This window comes from Protobothrops mucrosquamatus, unplaced genomic scaffold, assembly GCF_001527695.2.
Source record: "Protobothrops mucrosquamatus isolate PMUCROS unplaced genomic scaffold, P.Mucros_1.0 scaffold332, whole genome shotgun sequence".
Taxonomy (NCBI): domain Eukaryota; kingdom Metazoa; phylum Chordata; class Lepidosauria; order Squamata; family Viperidae; genus Protobothrops; species Protobothrops mucrosquamatus.
This window is the reverse complement of record NW_015386671.1, coordinates 186,170-207,576: the sequence shown is the minus strand read 5'-3', so window position 1 is coordinate 207,576 and position 21,407 is coordinate 186,170. Positions and strand designations below refer to the sequence as shown.

Here is a 21,407-nt window from a genome sequence, read left to right as displayed (position 1 = left end):
TGAAAGATATATCAAGAACCAACTGGGATCACTGCTTTTGCTTAGATAGCAGAGGGCTGTAAAAAAAAAGAAAAGATAATTCAAACCAAATTCCAGGACCTCTGATAGCTTCTAGTTTTATATCCTTCTTTGCTTATCAGTGTGAAAGAAAGGGAAAAGCAATGATGAAATATTAATCATGTCATGTTATCTAACTCAGAGCCTTTTTCCTCTTTCACTTAACTATAGCACAACAGCTAAAAAAGAGAAAATAAATAGAACTAGAAAAAAATTATATTTAACCTTCAGGATTATTTTATTGACATTTTTAAAAAAAATTATATGAATTTTTACTTGTAATCACATTAAATAAAGGAAAAAGGCACTAAAATAAATTGGAGCAGCTTGATATTACATAATATCTCTTACATATCACAAAACATTTAGTTATATGGTGAGACTAGGCCTAGTACACTATAATATATTCTATAATGATTCCCACTGCTTGTTTTTACTATTACTAATACCATGGATAGCTTCATTAATATTCTTAAATAGCTAGTGGCTATTTACGCAAAAAGCTGGAGAATATTAATACTGAATATGAATCATTAGTTTTTGGGTACTTTCCAATGCCATACAGTGACAAATGAAGTGTATAAATAACTTACAGCCACTGCCACCTGCTTCCCACCATTGTCCTGTGATTAGATTTGTATTTCTTTGCTTTTTTAAAAAAATTCTTAACAACTATAGCAACCAAATACTGTAATTTCCAGATGGAGGCTTATGACTGATAAATTATGAAAATAAAGGGCTAACTTGCATAAGTTGCATAGGTGTATAGAGGTGCAAATAATATCTATGATTATATTTTATTTCTATTAATTTATCCATTCATATTTGTACACAATCACATTGTTATATAGTACATCTCTTCCTGTATTACAAAGGAATCAAAGATAAATATAATATACAAGTACCGGTAATCACAATTATAAATGTTATTTTTTTCTGTATTAATTTCTCAATAACATTACCCCTTTGGTATACTGTTACATGCTTATCCATGTATATAGGCTTTCCATTGTAATTTAAAATAGATATAGGGTTTCCATAATAGAAGATAGTAAACACAGATATAGGTAATTTGAGATAGGTTGTATTGTTATTTATTCATACTAAAACTAGTGTGTCTTTTGTAATCTTCAATTGGGCGAAATGATGAATCATAGGGCAATAATTTTAACAAGATACCTCAAACAGGCTAACAAACAGAATGCTAGGTCCCATTTCTACCATAGGAATTAACTTTGTGAAAGCTGTGGCCATTTTAGCACCACTATGCTGCCACAATCAGGTACTTTCCAATGCTTCCTGAGAACTTTCCACAAATCAATGAAAACCAGCAGGAAGAATAAATTCAACTGCAATTAGTGATGTCCCATACCAGCTTCTTACAAGTAAAGATGTTGCTAGGGAATTGATAGGTAACATAGGCCAGGGTGTTGTGATTCCTCGCCAGCCAGTTGATCGGGCAGCTGAGTCTGAGGAATCAGATGAGGAGGAAGGGCCTGGAGTGACATTAGAGTCAGAGGAAGGCTCTGAGGAGCTCCAAGACTTACAGTCGGACGAGGAGCCTGGCCCATCTACTCACGCTTAAGCTGAGAAACAGCTGTGCTGGGAGCCTGAGTTGGACAGTGATGAAGAACAGTTGGGACAAATCCCGGAAGCATGAATGCGCAGGCAAGAGAAGCGAGTAGGACAGAGGAATGCAATGGGGCAGCTCCAAAGGCAAAGGAGAAAGCATTAGGAAGCCACACCTTGGCTGAATTATAAAAGGGAAGGTGTGGGAGATGCTGGTTGCCAAAGGTAACCATTCATGTTGAGGATTGAGTTTCTGTGGACTGTGTTTGTTTGCCTTGGACATTGGCTCAGGTTTGTGATAATAAAAGGGGTTGTTTTTTTCTTGTGGTTCCTGCCTGTTTCTTGGAAGAACAGTTTCTCCTTGTGAGCATAACAAGGACTCACGTAGGCTGGGACAGAATACTGCCTGTCTGAGTCCTGCGGAGAGCCCAGGATCAGCGCATGCAGCATCAGCTAATTGGGGGAGCAGGGAGCTTCACACAGTCTTCAGGCAGAGATTCAGCTGAAGCTGCGCAAGGCTTTGCCTGGGTCTTGCTGAGCGGGAGAGAAGAGAGGATATAAAGGGGGGAGTTAAGAGAGGATATAAAAGGGAGGCGAAGAGAGGATATAAAAGGGGGAAGAGAAGAGAGGATATAAAGGGGGGAGAGAAGAGAGGATATAAGGGGGGAGAGGATATAAAAGGGGGGAGAGAAAGGATATAAAAGGAGGGGAGAGAAGAGAGGATATAAAGGAGGAAGAGAAGAGAGGATATAAAAGGGGGAGAGAAGAGAGGATATAAAGAGGAAGAGAAGAGAACATATAAAAGAGGAAGAGAAGAGAACATATAAAAGGGGGAGAGAAGAGAGGATATAAAATGGGAGAGAGAAATTTGTTAAATGAGTTTTGCCCCATTGTATGACTTTTCTTGCCACAGTTGTTAAGTGAATCACTGCAGTTGTTAAATTAGTAACATAGTTGTTAAGTGAATCTGGTTTCCCCACTGATTTTGCTTGTCAGAAGGTTGCAAAAGGGGATCACATGACTCAGGGATAATGTGACCATCATAAATATGAATCAGTTGCCAAGCATCCGAATATAAATCACATCACTCTGTGGATGCTGCAACGGTCATAAGTGTGAAAAATAGTCATAAGTCACTTTTTTCAGTGCCGTTGTAACTTTCAATAGTCACTAAGCGAACTGTTGTAAGTCAAGGACTACCTGTACTTTTTTCCATTTTTTTTTGGTCATCAAGTTTTTGACACCTTGCTAGACGACTGGTGGTACTTGGATATTGCCATATTCTAAAATCAAAATCAAAATCTAAGGGACTGGTTTGGACAAAACTCAGCAGTACTTTTTGGTGCGGCTGCTGATAAAAACAGGATCGCTAACATGATCGCCAACGTCCGATAACGGATATGGCACAAGAAGAAGAAGATATTCTAAAAGTGGTACAATCGGTGAAAAGGCAATGGGGATGCCAGCAGGATTGGTCACTAGATCTTATACTCCAGCCATTCAGGCATATTCCCCAACCAGAACCAAACTCCCATGCACCCTCCCTAATCCATGCATCACTTCTTACACATTTTTGCACACCCCCTCCCAACCAACACCCCCTCCCAACCAACACCACATCCACACATGTCCTCCCTGACCCACACACATCCTACGCTATTTCTTTAACCCCTTGGTACTTCTTGTGCACCCTCCCCAGCCCATGCTGCAATCCCATATGCTCTCATTAGAGAGAATATAAGTAGGTGCACAAAAGGCAGCATGTAGTTCAGGAGAGTGCACAGAGATGCAAGGAGATGCACAGGAAGTACTATATGGATCAAAGGTACACCAGAATGCAAAGGGCGCACAAGAGGCACAGTGCAGGTTTGAGGATAGCACATGGGAAGGACATGAGAGATGTCATGCAGGTAAGTAAAGATATATGGAAGTGTGGATGGGTTGGGGGGGATGAGTGAATGTTAGTTAAGGAAATACTTAACAATGAGCCAATCGTGGGTTGTCCAGTTTAAATAAATATGTTTTGATAATTTGCAATAACATAAAAAAATTAAGGAAACAATACAAAGAAAGTTAATTTTAAGGAGAAACCTAAATTGAATTAAATAATTTCAGAGTCATTCTAGGAAGCTGTTTCAGGCATAGGCTTGCAGGATAGGAAAATGCCAAATAACTTTTGGATAATTGAAGCAGTGATACAGGTTAAATAAATGTTACTATATGGAATACATCTAGGCACAATGATTATAATGCAGTATTGCAGGCAAACTCTGCCCACAGTCAGAAGTTCGATTCTGATGGGGCTCAAGGGTGATTCAGCCTTCCATCGTTCCAAAGCCAATAAAATTAGGGTCTGGGCTGTTGGGGTAATACGCTGACATTGTAAACTGCCCAGAGAGTGCTATAAAGCACTATGGGACAATATAAGTGCTATTGCTATATGTCTAGAAACAACTAAGAAAAATGATGAGAAAAATAATCAATTCTAAGATGAAAGGAAATTATTTTGTCAAAAGAGCTTAACTGATGGAAGACTTTAAAATTGTTTTGAAAAGTCAGAAGGTATTTTCTGACAATACTCTGATAGAAAAAATAGAAATTTGTTATTGAGATAACTACTGTTAAAAAAAATACAATCTAAAACAGACCACCCATAACCAAAATCAACAGTTGAACAAAATAAAACAAAAAAGCAGCTCAACTCTACCACAAATGCTCCAAATCATCTAAATGAATTTGTATAATGGCTTTTTGAAAAATAACAATATGGGGCCAAATTTCAAATGAGGTTATATAACTCTATAATCTCGGGACTACCTCTAAGACAGCAATAAAATGGCAGAATATAAATTTAATACATATATAAACTGGACTCATAAATTTGGCAGCCCATGTAATGACCTCAGCACCAGTGTTATGGTGCTAAATTAGAAGCCAAATGCCAAGGGGCTGTATTCTGAACCACAGTCTGCTATAGGATGGAAATGAATCACTGTCCTAAGGGCTGTGTTATATGGTATAATTGTTTACTCCATTCAACCATATCTGGTTCTTGGAGGCTGCCTGGACAAGTCCCTGCTATTTTGCTATAATATAATACACAAATGTATGCTGTTTCTGCACGATGAAGCATATAAGATAGACAAAATAATAAATCTACACATATATATTACACCATATTACCATTTTTTGGATTCAGCTAAAATTCAGTTGAAGATTGTGTGTAACATTTAAATGCTGCTATCAGATGTACCAACAACTACATATATCTACTGTAACCTGTTCTGTTTGCTCCAGACTGCTGCTTGAAATTGCTCAGTATTCTGCAGAAGATGAATTATCATTTTGGTGAATTCATATATTTGATAGATATAATCAGTAATTGCTCATTTTTCACCTGGAATAAAAGCGTTTCTCCTGAAAGGTCCTTTATATCTTTTTGACTTTTGAGTTAGAAGACTTATATCATGAGCCAGCAATATTTCATGATTATTAGTAAAGATATTATTTTTGTGTCCCCAACTATAATTGGATTTCACCTTGGAAACAATCATATGTACTATTAGAAAAATAAGTCTTTGGTGTGATAATCTCCCTCAAAATGGATTTCATTTTAGAAATCTCATACTATTAAAATATCTCTCTGTTTCAAATCTAAAAGAATATTTTTGTCAAAATTACTATCTTTGAATTTATCTGATCAAAAACTGGTAGCCATTTTTAATCAGAATAATGATAATATTCAATTAATTTGTACATACCATTTTCACTATCCTAAAAGAAAATGAATAATATGAAATTAAATTTTCATGACGACAAAAACAGTACCAGCACACATTCCGAGAAGCAATAAATCTTAAGGGAAATGTTTTCTGTTGATTGATAGCAGAACCATATTTTTGGACATAATTTTAGCATAATGCAGGAGCTGCGGGAGTTGAAACAAAAACAGAACAAATGAACATAGAATTTCTTCCTAAATTAAGCTTATCTCCCAAATTTTCTCTTCAGTTGGGCTACTGTAACAGAAATCTTAATCACATAGGCAATGTTGGGTTCAAACCCCTTGTTTTTTGTTGTTGGACCCCAGAAACAAATGAAAAAATTTGCAATTTGCTATAGAAGGCTGATTGTAATATCATCCCTAGTAATTTTCAAGCACAGATGGTAGCAAAAAATGTGTTTTTTCTAATTAAACATGAAAATTGATTTCAGAAAATGAAAATGAAACAATAACATTCTACTTCCATGCCAATTAATTTATCCTCGTTTTCCTCCTCCCTGTTGGTAACAAAGAAAGTGCATATGGAAGCAGAGTGCAGTTCTTTATTATGTTTGATAACAGACATAGTGAGGACTGAAAAAAAATCCTTTCAAATCTACCATTCTTGATTTCCTAAAATTTGATTGGTGAAAAAAAATGTATAACAACAGCTATTCTGTTCCACTGCACTTACTACCAGGTGCCTGGATGCTTGAAACATAGCAGAAATGTTAACTGTCCCATCTTCAAAACAATGCTTCTTAATTTTAAAAGCTGAAGATAAAACCATCAGTAGTTATATAATTTCTTCCATGTACAGATTGAGTAGTTGTAAACATTCTCCAAGGAAACCTAAATTTTAAATTTTGATAAACAAAAGCCTTCAAGACACTCCAAAGCAGTATAATGAAAATGGTGAAGCTTTTTCTGTAACAGTGACCTACAAAGTTTTCTCGCCTCCTTCCATCTGATCTGGCAAATAAAGTTCAACTACCGAGATCCCTTATGCCTCAATAAGTGCTGTTTAGAAAATGCCATTCCAGTGTCCTATTATTGTGGCTGGTGGTTATATATGATTCTTCCTTTACTTAAAGGAAGGAAAAAAAATCCCCAAAATGGAAGATCGCTTAAATGAAAACCAGGACTGTTTTATCAACTGTTTAGATGGTAGTAATAAAATTCACAAAAAGTTTGATAGGTTTGAGAAATGGGCTAAAATAACTGAATGAAATTAAACTGTCACACAATTTTCTATCTTCTTTTAGTAGAATTTAGAAATGCACCACACATATTAAAAGCATCATATTGATTACTGTTCACTGGATTCTTTGTCCCATTGGGTTTCTAGATCAGTATGCATAAACTACAATCATAACTTGTCAAATATATAATTTGACTAAATAAGTCAATATGTCCACAATATATGGATTCTGAAAACATGCTGTATTCTTACCACATATCGAGGCAAGTGGAATATTCTGTTGAGCCCAAGAGAACATCTGGAGGTCGATACCAAAGGGTTACCACTTCATTAGAGTAAGTGTGACTAGGAACAGATTTAGCTCTTGCAAGACCTGAAGAATAATGCAAATACAACAATAGAAAGATAAGAAAAAAAATAACTGATGTACTGTACCTTTAATAAAATTGCTCATAACACTGCTTGAAAGACAAGTTTTGATAACTGTATGTTATTTTAATCAAAGAAAACTAATATACATTTTTATCATTCAGCCACTGTAAGACAAAATGAAAATTCATCATAATAGAGATTGCAAAAATAAGATCTGTCACCATTACCATCTTTTTAAAGATCTGATGTCCATAATTAAATAGAAGACAGAAAATATAATTGATATAATTTAAAAACTAGTAAAAATAACTATTAAATATAAACATACAGATACATTCTTAAGCATCAGGAGCTAAAATAAAGAATATAACCAAACCAATAAGATAAATATTACATCTTTATTTATTTTATACTGGAATCATTTCAAGCTTCAGGCATATGTTATACTGAAGCATGCTAAAGAATGGAAAAATAATATTTTCATACTATTTTAACAATTAATTCATATAATACATTATTCTTTGAAGTTAATAGGTATCTAGAACTTTTATGACAAATAAAGATATGTGGAACATCAAAATTTAAAATATTTATTATCAAGAGAAATTTCTTTTTCTTAAATCTCACTGCAGGTTGATACAAATAGGAACTCATGAATAAACGATAAAAAATTGCAGAAAGGTAAGAGTTATGGGAAGAATTGTGGGAAATAGAAGAACTGCCAGTGGTAGAATTATGCCATTCAACAAATCAAGCAGGCATTATGCTTTATTATGTAGAATACTGTACTGCCATACGGCAACTATGCTGTCTTTTTAAAATTTTTGTTTTCTAAAGTAACCATACAGAATAAGGTTAATATATTATTAAAGTGTGCTTGAATAGCCTTTTTTAAAAAAACAAAATTGAGCATAATAACTGAAAATATATCTTGATAATTTGGCAAAAACAAAAATAAAACAAAGCTACTAACTATGCCTGAATACTATTATTACAACTAGCAATTTGAGAAAATTCCAAAAATTGCTCACAAAAACCAGAATAACCTTGAGGTTTATTCTGTTTTCAGAAGATCAACCAAAGAAATACAGAAATATCACATATTTTTATTGTGGCTGTAGCCTGCAAAAGCTACTGCCTCAGACACAAAATATACATCCAGAAGGAAAATACTCTGTCATATTCTGAGAGTTCAGAATCAGAGTCGTCCTAGTCTTCCCTTCCTTCTCTATTGGAGATGAAGAAAATATGTTTTTTTAGAAGAAAAGGAACAGGGCTGGGAAAGAGAGGAATTTGCTGTGTACAGCCACTCAATTTTCAAGAAGCTGGAATAGTCCAGAAAATTGAAGAATAATCCAGATAATAGCCATTTTGGACATCTACCATTTTATATGTAGGGCTTCAATCTCTGTTGGATGATCCTAAGCATTATTTTGCTAGTATGTGAAACTAAGGATATACAGTGCTATGATGGTTCTACACACTGTTAAGTCTTTTTTTTTGTATTGGAATGTAAGTTGATCTCTTCCAATCTGTTGGCCACTGTGTTATTCTCCAGAACTGCTGGCCTGGTTAGAACCTTTTCTTATTTTTCGGTTGCTAGCCATATTTCTATTAGCATTACATCAGTTTCTGTAGCCTTCTGACTAAGTAATGAATGGAGTGCTGTTCTAACTTTAATACCAGAGATTCTTATAAATAGGGAATATCTTCTAAGGTAACTGTAAACCGTACAGTATTTCAATATCTCCTTTAAATTTTGTTTCATTTCTTTGAAAACTATTGGTGTCTATTGGTGTCCTTCAGCATATCAATTGAAGCTTAGAATCTCGTTTTCAGTTCAGAAATTTTTTTTGAAAGATTTTTTTGGCATGCTTATTTCTATCTTCTACATCTTAACATATGCTATTGTAATACTGCTTCTTGTGTTCCAACATCTCTCCAAATTTTTTTGTTAAATTCCTTTCTGACATTTTTGTCCTCATCTTTGGCTTCTTTAATTTCCTTGGCAATTTTCACAGTTGTTCTGCCATGTAATTGTTTTCTTCTGTTTGACAATCACTCATTGCATTCTACTGGTTAAGGCATCAGGCTAGAAATCAGAAAGTGAGTTCCAGTCCTGCTTTAGACATGAAAGCTGGCTCACAGGGTTGTGGTTGTAGGAAAAATAGGAGGAAGGAGTATTTGGTATATTCACTACATTGAGTTATTTATAAAAATAATAAAGGCATCTTTAAAAAATTGTTCTTGCTATACCCTGCCTAGCAATATAAGGAACACCAGCCGCCCTGAGTCCTATGAGGAGAAGGGCGGGGTACAAATTAAATTATTATTATTATTATTATTATTTTTATTATTATTATTATTATTATTATTATTATTATTATTATTATTATTATTATTATTATTATTATTCAACTTTCTGATGCCTAAGATGTCAATTTCTAAATTTAACTTCATTTAATCTTTCACTGTGTTGAGTTTACCCCATGTTCATGCTTTTTATGTTCCATGTTCCGTGTTTTCAGCTTCAGATTTTCTTTTCCAGTATGGCAATATCATCAATTAAACGTTCCAAAAGCCTTAACTGAGCCACATCATTAGCACACTGAAAAATCGTCAGCTTTTCCTCAATGTCGTGTTGAATGCTAACTGATCTGAGAAATTCATCATCTAGTATTATAAATCTCATGTTTTCTTTCAATGTAATTGCCTCAGTATAAATATAGAAATGATTTATCATTGCCTTTTCTCGCATGGTATAAATGGATACCACTAAAGTAATCTGCTTCCAGGACCTTCTTATATCACTGCTATCCCCTATATAGATTTTTGCTTGGTTTAGCTAGGCAGTTGGGGTGACTCTGATGGGTTGGGTGACCTTGTTGGAGATATATACTCTTGGCATGAACATCCAAAGTTCTTCACTCATTCTTTCTAGGAATTCCACACCACCATGAAGAGATAGCATAGCAGGATTTGGGGAAGACAAATATCATTCAATGTTATTCTAAATACTGAATTGTAATATTTTCCCATCTAACAGGGAGATGTCATTTGTAGAAGCATTTTATGCACTGCCTAAGGCATTGAATCTTCTTTTCAAATCTTCCTTTTAAGTTGTCAACAATAGCATTGTTGTTTGAATAATTCTACAATTGGTTTTTACCAATTTATTTATATTTATCTCAAATTTAAAATAAATATTTTAAATAAAGTTAATTCTATTTATCTCTTGTAAGATTAGTCTATCTTTCAATGAGAGGATCAAGAGTTGAATTATCTAATTGCTTGCACCTATTCTACTTGGATGCGGTATTAAAATTGTTACTTCTTTCTTCCCTGCATTTGAAACTTTAACTTTAAAGGCAGTATAAGTTGCAACATCCCTAATCCTGTCATATACAGGGGTTGGGAAAGGGCACTAGATGATTTGTCCTTATACAGCATCTGCTGTTGGTAGGGTCTACTGAGACTATATCCCAAAGCAGAAGATGAAGTTGGGACTGAAGACCCATCAGTCTTCAATCTGCAATCTACTTGTGAGCTCAGCTATTCCACTGCAGTTTTTAAAACATATTTAAAGATTATTCAATATCTTCACATCTTTTAAAGAAAAAGATGTAATAATTTTATATTAGCAATTATAATCACTGCACTTAAATAATTTCAATATTAAAAGAATATATGTCTTAAAAAGGTATATCTAATATGAAATTATTTCTAAAGCAATGTAAATCTTTAAATATTAGTGTTTTATTTTTCTCTAGTCTTAGTCAAGAGCCAGTTTGGTGTAGGCTAGAAACCAGGAGACTATGCGTTTTAGTACTGCCTTAGACATAAAACCAGCTTGGTTACTTTGGGCTAGTTACATTTTTCCCAGGCCTAGGAAGCAGGCAATGGCAACCCAACTTCTAACATCTTGTCAAGAAATCTTCAAAAACTTGTTCAAGCAGTTGCCAGGAGTCAACACTGACTTGAAGACAAAAAAACAAAAACAAAATAGAACAAAAAGTCTTAGTAAAGATCTATAACTGGGTACAAATTCAAGGCACACTGCAATATTTGTCCTTTTGCTTTAAATGCAATATTTAAATATTTGCTACATTTAACATCATATTTAAAAACAAAAGAATTATAGGTGGTCAGAAGGAAGAACAAAATGATTAAATATTCAAGAAAGACGTAACTATGATGTAACAGTAGTTACAGTCTCATGACCACTATCTTAGTAATTACAGTCTCATGACCACTATCTGAGCTATCAAACAATAGTTTAGCATTTTAGAATCAATTGTATTATTGTCATTATATTACAACATTACGAAAAACCTAAAAGACTGCATTTTCCTTAAAACTTTCAGGTTACAAATAAATGCTCATTATATCATTATTGGCTTTTTCAGCCTAAAAGTGGCAACGTATTTCATATTATTTGTGGATCCTCATCCAAAATTTATCTAACTGCTTCTTCCAGCTGAGGAAAAACTGTAGGGCAGGATTAATTAGCACAGCATGTGCAATCACTTTGTTTAAGGATGTCTTGTCTATTTCCATGGTTACACCACAGGAAGCTACGAACTCTTTTTTTATAGTCAGGGTTCCTGATATTGGTAGATATGAAAACTTTTTAAATTTTCAAGTGAGAATGAAAGCAAAAGCAAAAGGTAATTAGGAAAATACCTAATTTTATATTAAGCAGATAATATTTGATAATGTTTGCCTGGATTTATATGGATAACATCATGACAATTCTGTGAAGTGCCTTTCAGACCTTGCTCTTTTTTACAAATAAAAAGGTCACTAAGGAGGCATCTTGCTGCTACCCCTCATTTTTTTTACAATGAGCTAATAGTCAGAATTCGGCATATCATCTAATTGTTGAGTTATTATATGTGCAATAAAAAATCTCAAGAAAATAATAGGTGAAGGGCATGTGTTATTTATGTTATACTTTGTATCAGTATCACTACTTATACCACATATTCAAAGACATCAAAAGCCAATTAAATGACTGTGAATTAACAATATTTAAGACATTAAGAATGCAGTTAAATATGTTTCTCGTTATCCATACCAGTGAATAGTGTTAATGTTTGGTCTAGTGGTTAAGGTGTCAGGCTAGAAAGCCTGAGACCGTGAATTCATGTCCCACCTTAGCAGTGAAAATCAGCTGGGTGACTTTGGGCCAGCCACTCTCTCTCAGCCCAACCCTCCTCACAAGTTTTATGTTGTTCAAAAATAGGGGGAAGAAGATGTATTGGATATGCTCACTGCCTTGAGTTATTTGTAAACATAATAAAGGTGGGATACAACTAAGTAAATAAAATAAAGATAAATACACCATGCAAGGGGTAGTTCATTAAACAAAATGAATTTTAAATTAACCTTTCTAAGGTTATTTTTCAACAATAATAGAAAAAAAAACATCCTGGTTCCCATTAATTTTTATATGATCTTTGAAAAATCACAGAGTTCAGTTACTGGCAGAAAAGAACAGAAAACATCTTCAAAAAGAGGAGAAAAAGAAGGCCTAGGTAACTACAGAATGTTCTGTTTGATGCTGATGAGAAAGACATTGACAAAATGAGAATTATCAGAGAGCAGCAGCTAGCAAGTATTGGGATGTTTAGCTTGGAGAAGAAAACAGTAGGGAGACATGATAGTTCTCTTCTAGTATATGAAAGGCTGTAATATAGAAGACGCAGAATTGTTCAGAAGATATGACAAGAAACAATGGATTTAAATTACGAGGATGTAATTTAACTGGCTAGAAATCAGGAAAATTGTCCTAATATTCTATTATTAATGAGATCAAACAACCATAATATGCCACAAATAAATGACAATATCTTGAAACAACTCATACAGGACCAAATTTGTCTAATTCTGTTACTAAATAGCATCCTATTATAATTAGTATGAAACTCCAGAACAATAAGAAGATATGCTTATACATATTACTTAGAAATCTTCTGGAACAGAACAGACTTGGAAAAAATAGTTTGCAAAGAAAATGTTACACATCTTTGTTTAGCAACTGTCTCAAAGAGTGATTGTTCTCAAATATGACTTTAATTAAACAGAAATTAAAGTCCATTTTCCAATTGGCATTTAGGACAACAAATCCCCCCACTGTGAAAATGACTAAGTTCTGGCCAGTTTCAGGCAGCAACTGAAAGTGAGCTAAAGGGTGCATGGCTGAGCTTATTAACCTTTCGTTGGTGCTTTTTAAAGAAGCATTTTAGCTGTCTGAGAGAAAAACAGCTAAGGAAGAGATAGTTTGCTTAATCAATCTGCCCCGCAAGGAGACAAAAATTGGGGGGAAATGAGTCAGACACAGAATATTATATGAAAAAATTCTATCTGAATAAAATGGCAGCAACAAATGATCTTTGCAGTCTTCTCTTTCTCAAATCACTTAGCAACAATTTTGCTTAATTATCTGCGTAAAATCAATACAATTAAACATATATATTATACATATATCATTATAATATATATAAACTAAATATACATATGCACGCACACCCATACTGGATATATATATTTGCATTTCTTTTGAATATAATATTATTGGTATTGTTATGAGTGGGTCTTCTATGTAGTTGAAATATTTATGGTTTGAAAACTGTATTTATACACCTTTTTTCCTATTTGAAAAAATATGAATGTTTCTATCCTATAAAATATGTCTTTCATTTAAAATCCTATGATAATTAAAACCTTGCAACTATGAATTCTGTTTTCAAATGATCTCTTTAATATTCAAATGGAAGAAGGGGATGACCAGTAACAAGACAGATGGACTCAATATCAGTGGCAATGGGTGCACCGTTACAAGACCCGAAAGGCGAAGTTAGAAACAGAACAACCTGAAGGAAGCCTATGGGGCCACTAATAATACCAACTAGATGGCGCGCAATTAAATATGAAAGATGAAAGATATTTCAGTCTTTTTGAATTTTGTGGGAATAGGAAGCGGAAGTACTGTGTGCTGCCTTGAGTTGATCAAAATAAAGGCAGACTAAATCAAAGACATACGAACTTGCTGCATTACCTGTTCCATTTTCTCTATTGATATGGTGGCCAAAGTCAACTTGTACTGTAACTAAGAAGAGAAGTTCTCAAGCCATCTCTCAACATTGCTTACATCATTATCAAATAATCTTGTAATTAATGGCTTGCCTACCAAAATCTGCAAGTTTCAACTCCCCAGTGTCACTGATCAGAAGATTTTGGGGTTTCAGATCCCTGTGCAAAATGTAACGTTGGTGGATGTACGAAAGTCCTCGCAGCAATTGAAATAAAAATAACTGAAAAAGAGGGGGGAAAACATGTTCATTAATATTTGTATGTAGTGCATTGCCTTCCTACATAAAGATCAGAATGCATATATATGGTGAAACATTATTAATATAAATATTATTTAAAACCAAGATTTTTAACTGAACCGACACAACAGGAATTAACACTCACACATATTTCACTACATCCAACTGCATAAACCTTCTTTAACAACTCACAATAGTTAATTCCATCAAAAAATAAATTGTAGCAAGTCAGTTATATTCTACTTATTTGCATAGTTTTACAGATTAGATGACAGCCTAAAAGACAGGTGTGTATGCTTGTTAATGATAGAGAATAACAGCAACAGCACATGGAAAGTAGAGATGCACAAGACCACATTCCTTCCAAGAAACAAAAAGAAGTGAAAAGGGATTACACTCAAAGATATTTTAACTATAACAAGTCATTCAAATCTTTATTTTGAAAGCTCAAACTATGAACAAAGTTATTTTATTCTTTTTCTTTCATCTACAGTAGCTTTCAAAACTGAAAATGAGATTAGCTATTTTCTCAGTATGTCAACCAATGTGCATTTTATGTATTATTAAAAATTCAGTCTTGTATGAACAACATTTGTCAAAACATTACATCAAAAACTGTCTTGGATGCTGGCAAAATATTATTATTCCATGCAGACTTCACAGAGATTTAAGACAACAGTAAATCCTTTGAAAAATAATTGTTTTAACATTAATATTAATGATAAGAGAGTAATTTGATAAGAGAGACAAACAATACAAATTCAATTTTGTACAGCAGTACCATTTTCATAAAATTTGTAAGATTTATAAGCTATTATAAGTTTTTGGATTCAGTATGCTGAAATGAAATAGTTCCTAATTACTTATCATCTTAGCATCTGTATGAACTTGTAAACTATGATTATGAAAGAAGTTAAACATGGAAATACAGAAATCTTTCATTTCTTTTCTTGTATGCACACATTATTTTAAAAAAGCAATTTTTGCTGAGGATAATATTTGCTAATAAAATACAGGAATAATATTAGAACTTTCAAAAGCTGCACTGCAATGCAGTAAAATAAAACAAAGAAGAAAAAGTAAAAAAATAAATTGCAACTGTATTATAAAATTCTATTTTGAAAAAATACAGAATTAGGATGGTTGAAATTAAACTGCATGAAAGTTTATTTCTGACTCACCCACCCACCCATTAGTAACATTTTTTTCCAAGAAAAAAAAAGAGAATTAATTTAAATTATTGTGGCCTCTCAGCTGAATTCTTGCTCTAGTAAAAGTTTCAAAAAATGTCACTGGAATTAAAACAACACATTTTCTTCTAATCTATATCCCACTGCAACTCACAACAACTTTAGTCTAGCCTCCCATTACTGTAAAAGTTATACATATAGAAGACTATTTATACAACTCAAGTATTCTTCTAATACTTTATCTGCTTTGCATAGAAATGCATTTTTATTAACTCCTCTGTATTAACATTATATAATCTATGGTTCTGGAAGGGGACTATAGCAACATCCCGGTATAGGATCTCCTCTGCCCAGTTCAAGGAGATCAGTGAATTAATTTATCATGTTCTCTTGCATTGATCAATGTATTAATCAGATACTATGCTTTATTAAACACCCACTAGTTAATTGCTTAGATGAGGATAATTTCTGCTAGGTGACCTCGCTTCCCAAAAAATTCCTGGAAAGTTATTAAATTCTGTTCAGAAGCAGCTGCTACAAGGAGTATCTGGATATAATGTTGTCATTATTAATGTGGTATTTATATTGCTATGTGATTAGATTTTGTTATATAGACTAGTAATAATGGTATCTTTTATAAATATTCCTTTGTTTTTATCTTGCAATGATTTTGATCGTTGACGGTAAATAAATAAATACTTAGCTAAACAGGCAGTTCAATTCTATGGCAGCCTTAAATAAAGATCTCTGAGTACAACCAAATGTATAAGTTACCTTTAAGAGCCAAAAGTTCTGTTTCAAACTATTTGGTTTGAATAGAACACATTACAGTATAGAATAAAAATACCGTATCTGAATGGTGTCTCAGCCAAAGCTGTACTGAGTGGGAAAGAGTAAAATTTACATGTGAAGAAATATATTTTTAAATGTATAATTTAAACACACAGAGGCATCATCTTATGATATTATTTAGTCCTTATTTCCATCCTGAATAAAGGATAGTATTTACTTTAAAACTATCTAAATTATTTTAAAACGTGCATTTAATGATAGTATAAAAAAGAAACAATATTTTTGCTGCTCTGTCCTGACAACTGCACTTTAAGTGAGGTAATGCTTTTCAGTAATGAGTCCCGGGACATGTAGGAGGAATGTTGCCATATGAAGATCAAACCAATTTAGGGGTTTATGGAGTGTGATATCAGTGTGTTAGCAATGATTAACGTGTAAGGGCAAACACATTAAAAACAACAATTTCTCTAATAAAGGCACATCAACTCTTGCCTCAAAGAGATACATTTTTCCAACTCTCATTATAGATTACAGATTGAAACATATCCTGATAACAAGAATTATCAACAGCTCTGAAATACCATTCATTGCACTTGAAACTGATGCACTATGAACAAAGGTATGAGGAAATAATATAGAAAGCTAAAATTTAGCAGTACAATTTTTTAAAAATCTTTTCTATTTAAAAATGATGGGGAAAATGTTAGTCTGAAGAAAAACTTCGCCATTGTCTAGAGCAGACATGTCAAACACAAGGCTCGTGGGCCAGATCCGGCCCGCCGTGTGGTTCCAAGTGGCCCGGGGACTTGCTCCAGAAACAGCGAAGGACTGGCCTGCGGTCCCTCGGCCCAGCCCAGGCCAACTGGGCACTGATCTACAACCTGGTGCTAGCCATCAAAGACAGAACACACTCAGCCTTAGATCCATGGGGCAGCCCTGGAACCAACGACAGGTGCCCCTACCCCATACCCTGGCAGCGAGCAGGTGTCCCAGCTGGCTGTCTTCCCCCACAGGCTGACTATACCCAGGATGTTGATGCTGGTCGTCTCCTGAGCACACACCCAGGGAGCGGGGCAGAGGTGGCAGGGCAGCTCCTCGCTGGTTCCAGGGCTGCCCCATGGATCTAAGGCTTTGATGGATGCAGCCAGGTTGTAGATCAGTGCCACCCTTCTTCACAACAGCACCTCCATGACCCACTTGCTGACCTTGCCTTGCAGCCACGAGGTTTCCCTTTCACCGGGACTGCATGGGATAGCGATGGCTGGCAGCAGCAGGAACACCGGCAGCGCTGGCAATCTCTCCCCCTCCCATCACCCCTTCCTGAGCACGGAGGAAGGAAAGAGATAAGAATGAAAAGGAAGGGAGGGAGGGAGGGAGGGAGGGAGGGAGGAGATGCCCCAGTTCATGCAGTTCTGCTTTAATCCTGGATCCCTTGAGACTTGGGCTCAAAGGAGAAAGCAATTTTGTGTTCTCTTTTGTCACAGACAAGACTTTATTGGCAATCCAAGTTAACATTGGTAGTCTTGAATTGTGAACTTCTAGGAAAGTATCCCCTCCTTGTGTGTTGCAAACAGCCATTTCCAGTGGAGCAAAAGGGGCAAAGCAGAGTGAGGAAAAATATTTTCCTTAGACCATGGCAGGGTCCCTACAGGAGAGCTCTTTTAAGGATTATGCATTAATAGAAAAGCAACTAACTTACCTCTGTTCCTAAACACTAAAGCTGTTGCACATAAAACACAAAGGAGCTCTGATCAACTATCACATCCACATTTTGACAGTTTTGCTGTACTGTTTTCTGTGGACGCCCCCACTAAATGCAAGCGTGGGATAAACTGAGCCTGGTTTGTTCTCAGTCTTTTAAATGGCCACAGACTACTAGCATTTGATCACAAATCAAGGAGGCATTGAGAAATGTTTCCCCTTTTGCATTTGAGCATCCAAGAAGAAACAGGAAAAGAGAAAGAGGAAAGACAAACAAAATTAAAGAAAGAGGGGAAGGAAGAAGAAGGAAAGGAGAATGAAGAGGGAAGGAAAAGGAAGGAAGGAAGGAAGGAAGGAAGGAAGGAAGGAAGGAAGGAAGGAAGGAAGGAAGGAAGGAAGGAAGGAAGGAAGGAAGGAAGGAAGGAAGGAAGGAAGGAAGATTATAATGAGAGGGAGGAAGGGTCTGAGGGAAGTCCTGCCTTAGCACTTGGCCATGAGCAGCCCTGCTGCCCTTTCGCCATCCCCTTGTCCCCTGCTCCTGACCTCTTCTGGTAGCAGGGAGAGGAAGTGGGCCTCCCTCTGACCCACACATTTTGCCCTCCCATACATGCTATGAGCAACCTGGCCAAGGAGAGTGAGCCAATCAGCAACAGCCTTAAGGAGGAGGTAAGTGCAGCTGGCCACCCCCTTGAGAAAGGCTGGACTGAGTGCTTGCCCTCCACTGCCCAGGGCTTCGGGCAGCTTTCATCACTGGGGGTGCTCTGCATGGTCTGAGAGGGACAGCAAGGCTCCTCTGGTGGACAAGGGTATAGTACTCATCCTGGTCTCACCTTCCTCAGCTGGAGATAATGGATACCCTCCCAGCCTCACCCAGGCACCCCCGACATGAGCGACGTTAAGCTGGCCACTCCCACTCTGGCCACACCCACCCCAGCCCCCCAAGGTTAACCACAACCCTGATGCGGCCTTAATGAAATTAAGTTTGACATCCCTGGTCTAGAGGTTCACTTCTCTAACAACTGGTGCTGGATAAGTTTTTATTTAATTAAGAGGGAAAATATTGCAACTGTGATTGTTTACCTGGTGAAGAATAGCTTTCTATTTTTTTATTTTTCAAAACTTCAAGATCAGCCGGTAGCCAGGCCAGCCAGTATACTTGAGTTTTTTGGTAAAATGTTATTGAGGAATGATAAAATATACACTCTCTCCAGACTTTTGTTTGTTTGTTTTGTTATTCTAAGTGTATGGGGCAGACAGGCAAGCAAGAAATGATCAAAGCAGTGCCCTTACCAGCAAGCATCATACCAAGCATCTCAATCCAGTCAGTTCCACTAACTCTTTAAATAATTTATGATGACCAGGATTTTCTATATGTAGTAAATGAATGATAAAACATAGTGCAAGAGTGAAAAATTAACTCATTTTATTCCCAATAATATGTAGAGAAACATTCTCTGCTATAGGACAATGGAGTCTATAGTTGTTTTTGAAAATATGACAGCCTCTGTGCATTATTATTAAAGTGACTCTTCTTTGTGTGAAAGGATAAGAGACATTATCTGCATCCTGAAGAAAGATAAAGAGAAGGGTTGTGATATTTGACAATTTACTACTGAAACAAACATACTGATTGAATTCAGTGACTTGTGAAGAGTGTGATTTGTCAGGAGCATGGATTAGGGATGTGACAGAACAATTTCCAGTGCTTATCAACTTCACTGACAGTGATTCCTTCTACTAATCTGTGTGGAGATAAACTGATAATGCCAAGAGCAGCTACATCTGTATCACCTTATAATATCTAGGCAAGAAGTTCAAGAATATAGGGCTCAGCTGGTATTCATATCTGTGAGTTGCCTTCTACTTCAGAAGAGATAATTGGTTTAAAAAAGGATTTGGCTGAACCATGACAAGCTTGATCAGGAGGGCTTTGAAAGAATCCTGAGGAAGTTGAGACAAAACCGTGAAATAAAAACTGCAGACAAAGATTTATGCACCATATAAAAAAGTAGAAGTGCTTTAATTGCCTTATTGAAACACAGCAGTAAAGAATATAATTAATTTAAACAGAAAGGAAGCAGAGAAGGGGGAAAGACTTTGAGCGAATGCTGAAAACACACACACACACACATACACACACACACAGAGGGAGGGGGAGATCCAAGAGAATGGGCAGTGGATTATCATTTCCAGTAGCAAACTACAGAGACACACAATAGCAATGATGAGGGAATGGTAAGCACTGAGGTAATCATAGTAGTCACAACAACATACACTTAATTTGCAAAGTAGAATGGTTATGTTAGCATTATTTTATCCTTACTTAGTTACTACTACTACTACTATTACTACTACTACTACTACAAATATTTTCTTCTTAATCATTGTAGTGAAGGGGTCTTTCTAATGTTCATAATCAGTGCTCTTTCAAAACTGGCGGTCTATATGTTTTTATAGAGGCAAAGGTAATAAATGATTTTTTGAGGATGAAAGTTCAGGATAATATAGATCTATCAGATGGTTCATTAAGCCAGTGACAAACAAAAAAATGGAAAAATATTATTATATTCATGGTGGTAATTTATGTATTACATTATATATATTTATATAATGTGAACAAAATATTGTGTTATTTTATGGATGATATTCATGCTTATTGTAATTAATGCCTAAATGACAGAGAAATATACAAAATAGAACATTGATTATGTATTTAACTACAGAATAGCTTATTTAAAATCAATTTTCAATGCCCTCTGAAAGAGGCAGCTTTAATTTAACATATTATCCCACCCTTTTCTGCACCTGCTTATCTTCTGAAGAGTAATGGGAAACAGCTACTTATCATTTACATTAAATGAAAATAATTCTGTTCAGCACATCCACTATAATTAATGTCAAAATTTACCCCTGTGACTTAATAATCTGACTTCTATGACACTAAAAACTTTTGATATGTATCCAATGGTGGGATTCAAATATGGAATAACTGGTTCTCTGTGTTGGTGCCACTTCCGGAAGTTCATTCTGGGCCTGGGCAGCAAAAATATTAGCTACCGCTTCTGGTGAAGTGGTGCGAACTGGCTGAATCCCACACTGTGTGTATCCCATCTGATTTTTAAAATAGCTTTTATATATTCACATAGAAATTAGAGATCATTGCATTTGAAATATTACATAATATTTCCAGAATGGATCCAAAATTTCTTCCAAACAAATTTAGTGAAACAATAATAGATATGAACCACCCACATACATTTAGATAATCATGTTTTCAAAGGGCATTTGTAGCTTATAATGCTGAAGCACACTTAGCATTATATCTATGCATAGAATTATTTTTATATATTCACTGATTCACTAAAAATTATTATTCGTTAAAAAAAAGCAACAGAGGTATTATATTCAGTCTAATAGGCTCAACATCA

The 21,407-nt window shown here is 35.2% G+C and overlaps 1 protein-coding gene across 1 annotated transcript in view; it reads right to left on the bottom strand.

Moving 5' to 3' along the window:
- Positions 1-21,407, bottom strand: part of CDK14 (cyclin dependent kinase 14) — a 197,176-nt gene that overhangs the window by 59,758 nt on the left and 116,011 nt on the right. The window contains exons 8-9 of the mRNA XM_015815272.1: positions 14,155-14,278; positions 6,843-6,963 (exon numbers count right to left, since the gene is read on the bottom strand). Coding sequence (XP_015670758.1) covers positions 6,843-6,963; positions 14,155-14,278 — 245 coding nt within the window. The remainder of the gene's footprint in view (positions 1-6,842; positions 6,964-14,154; positions 14,279-21,407) is intronic.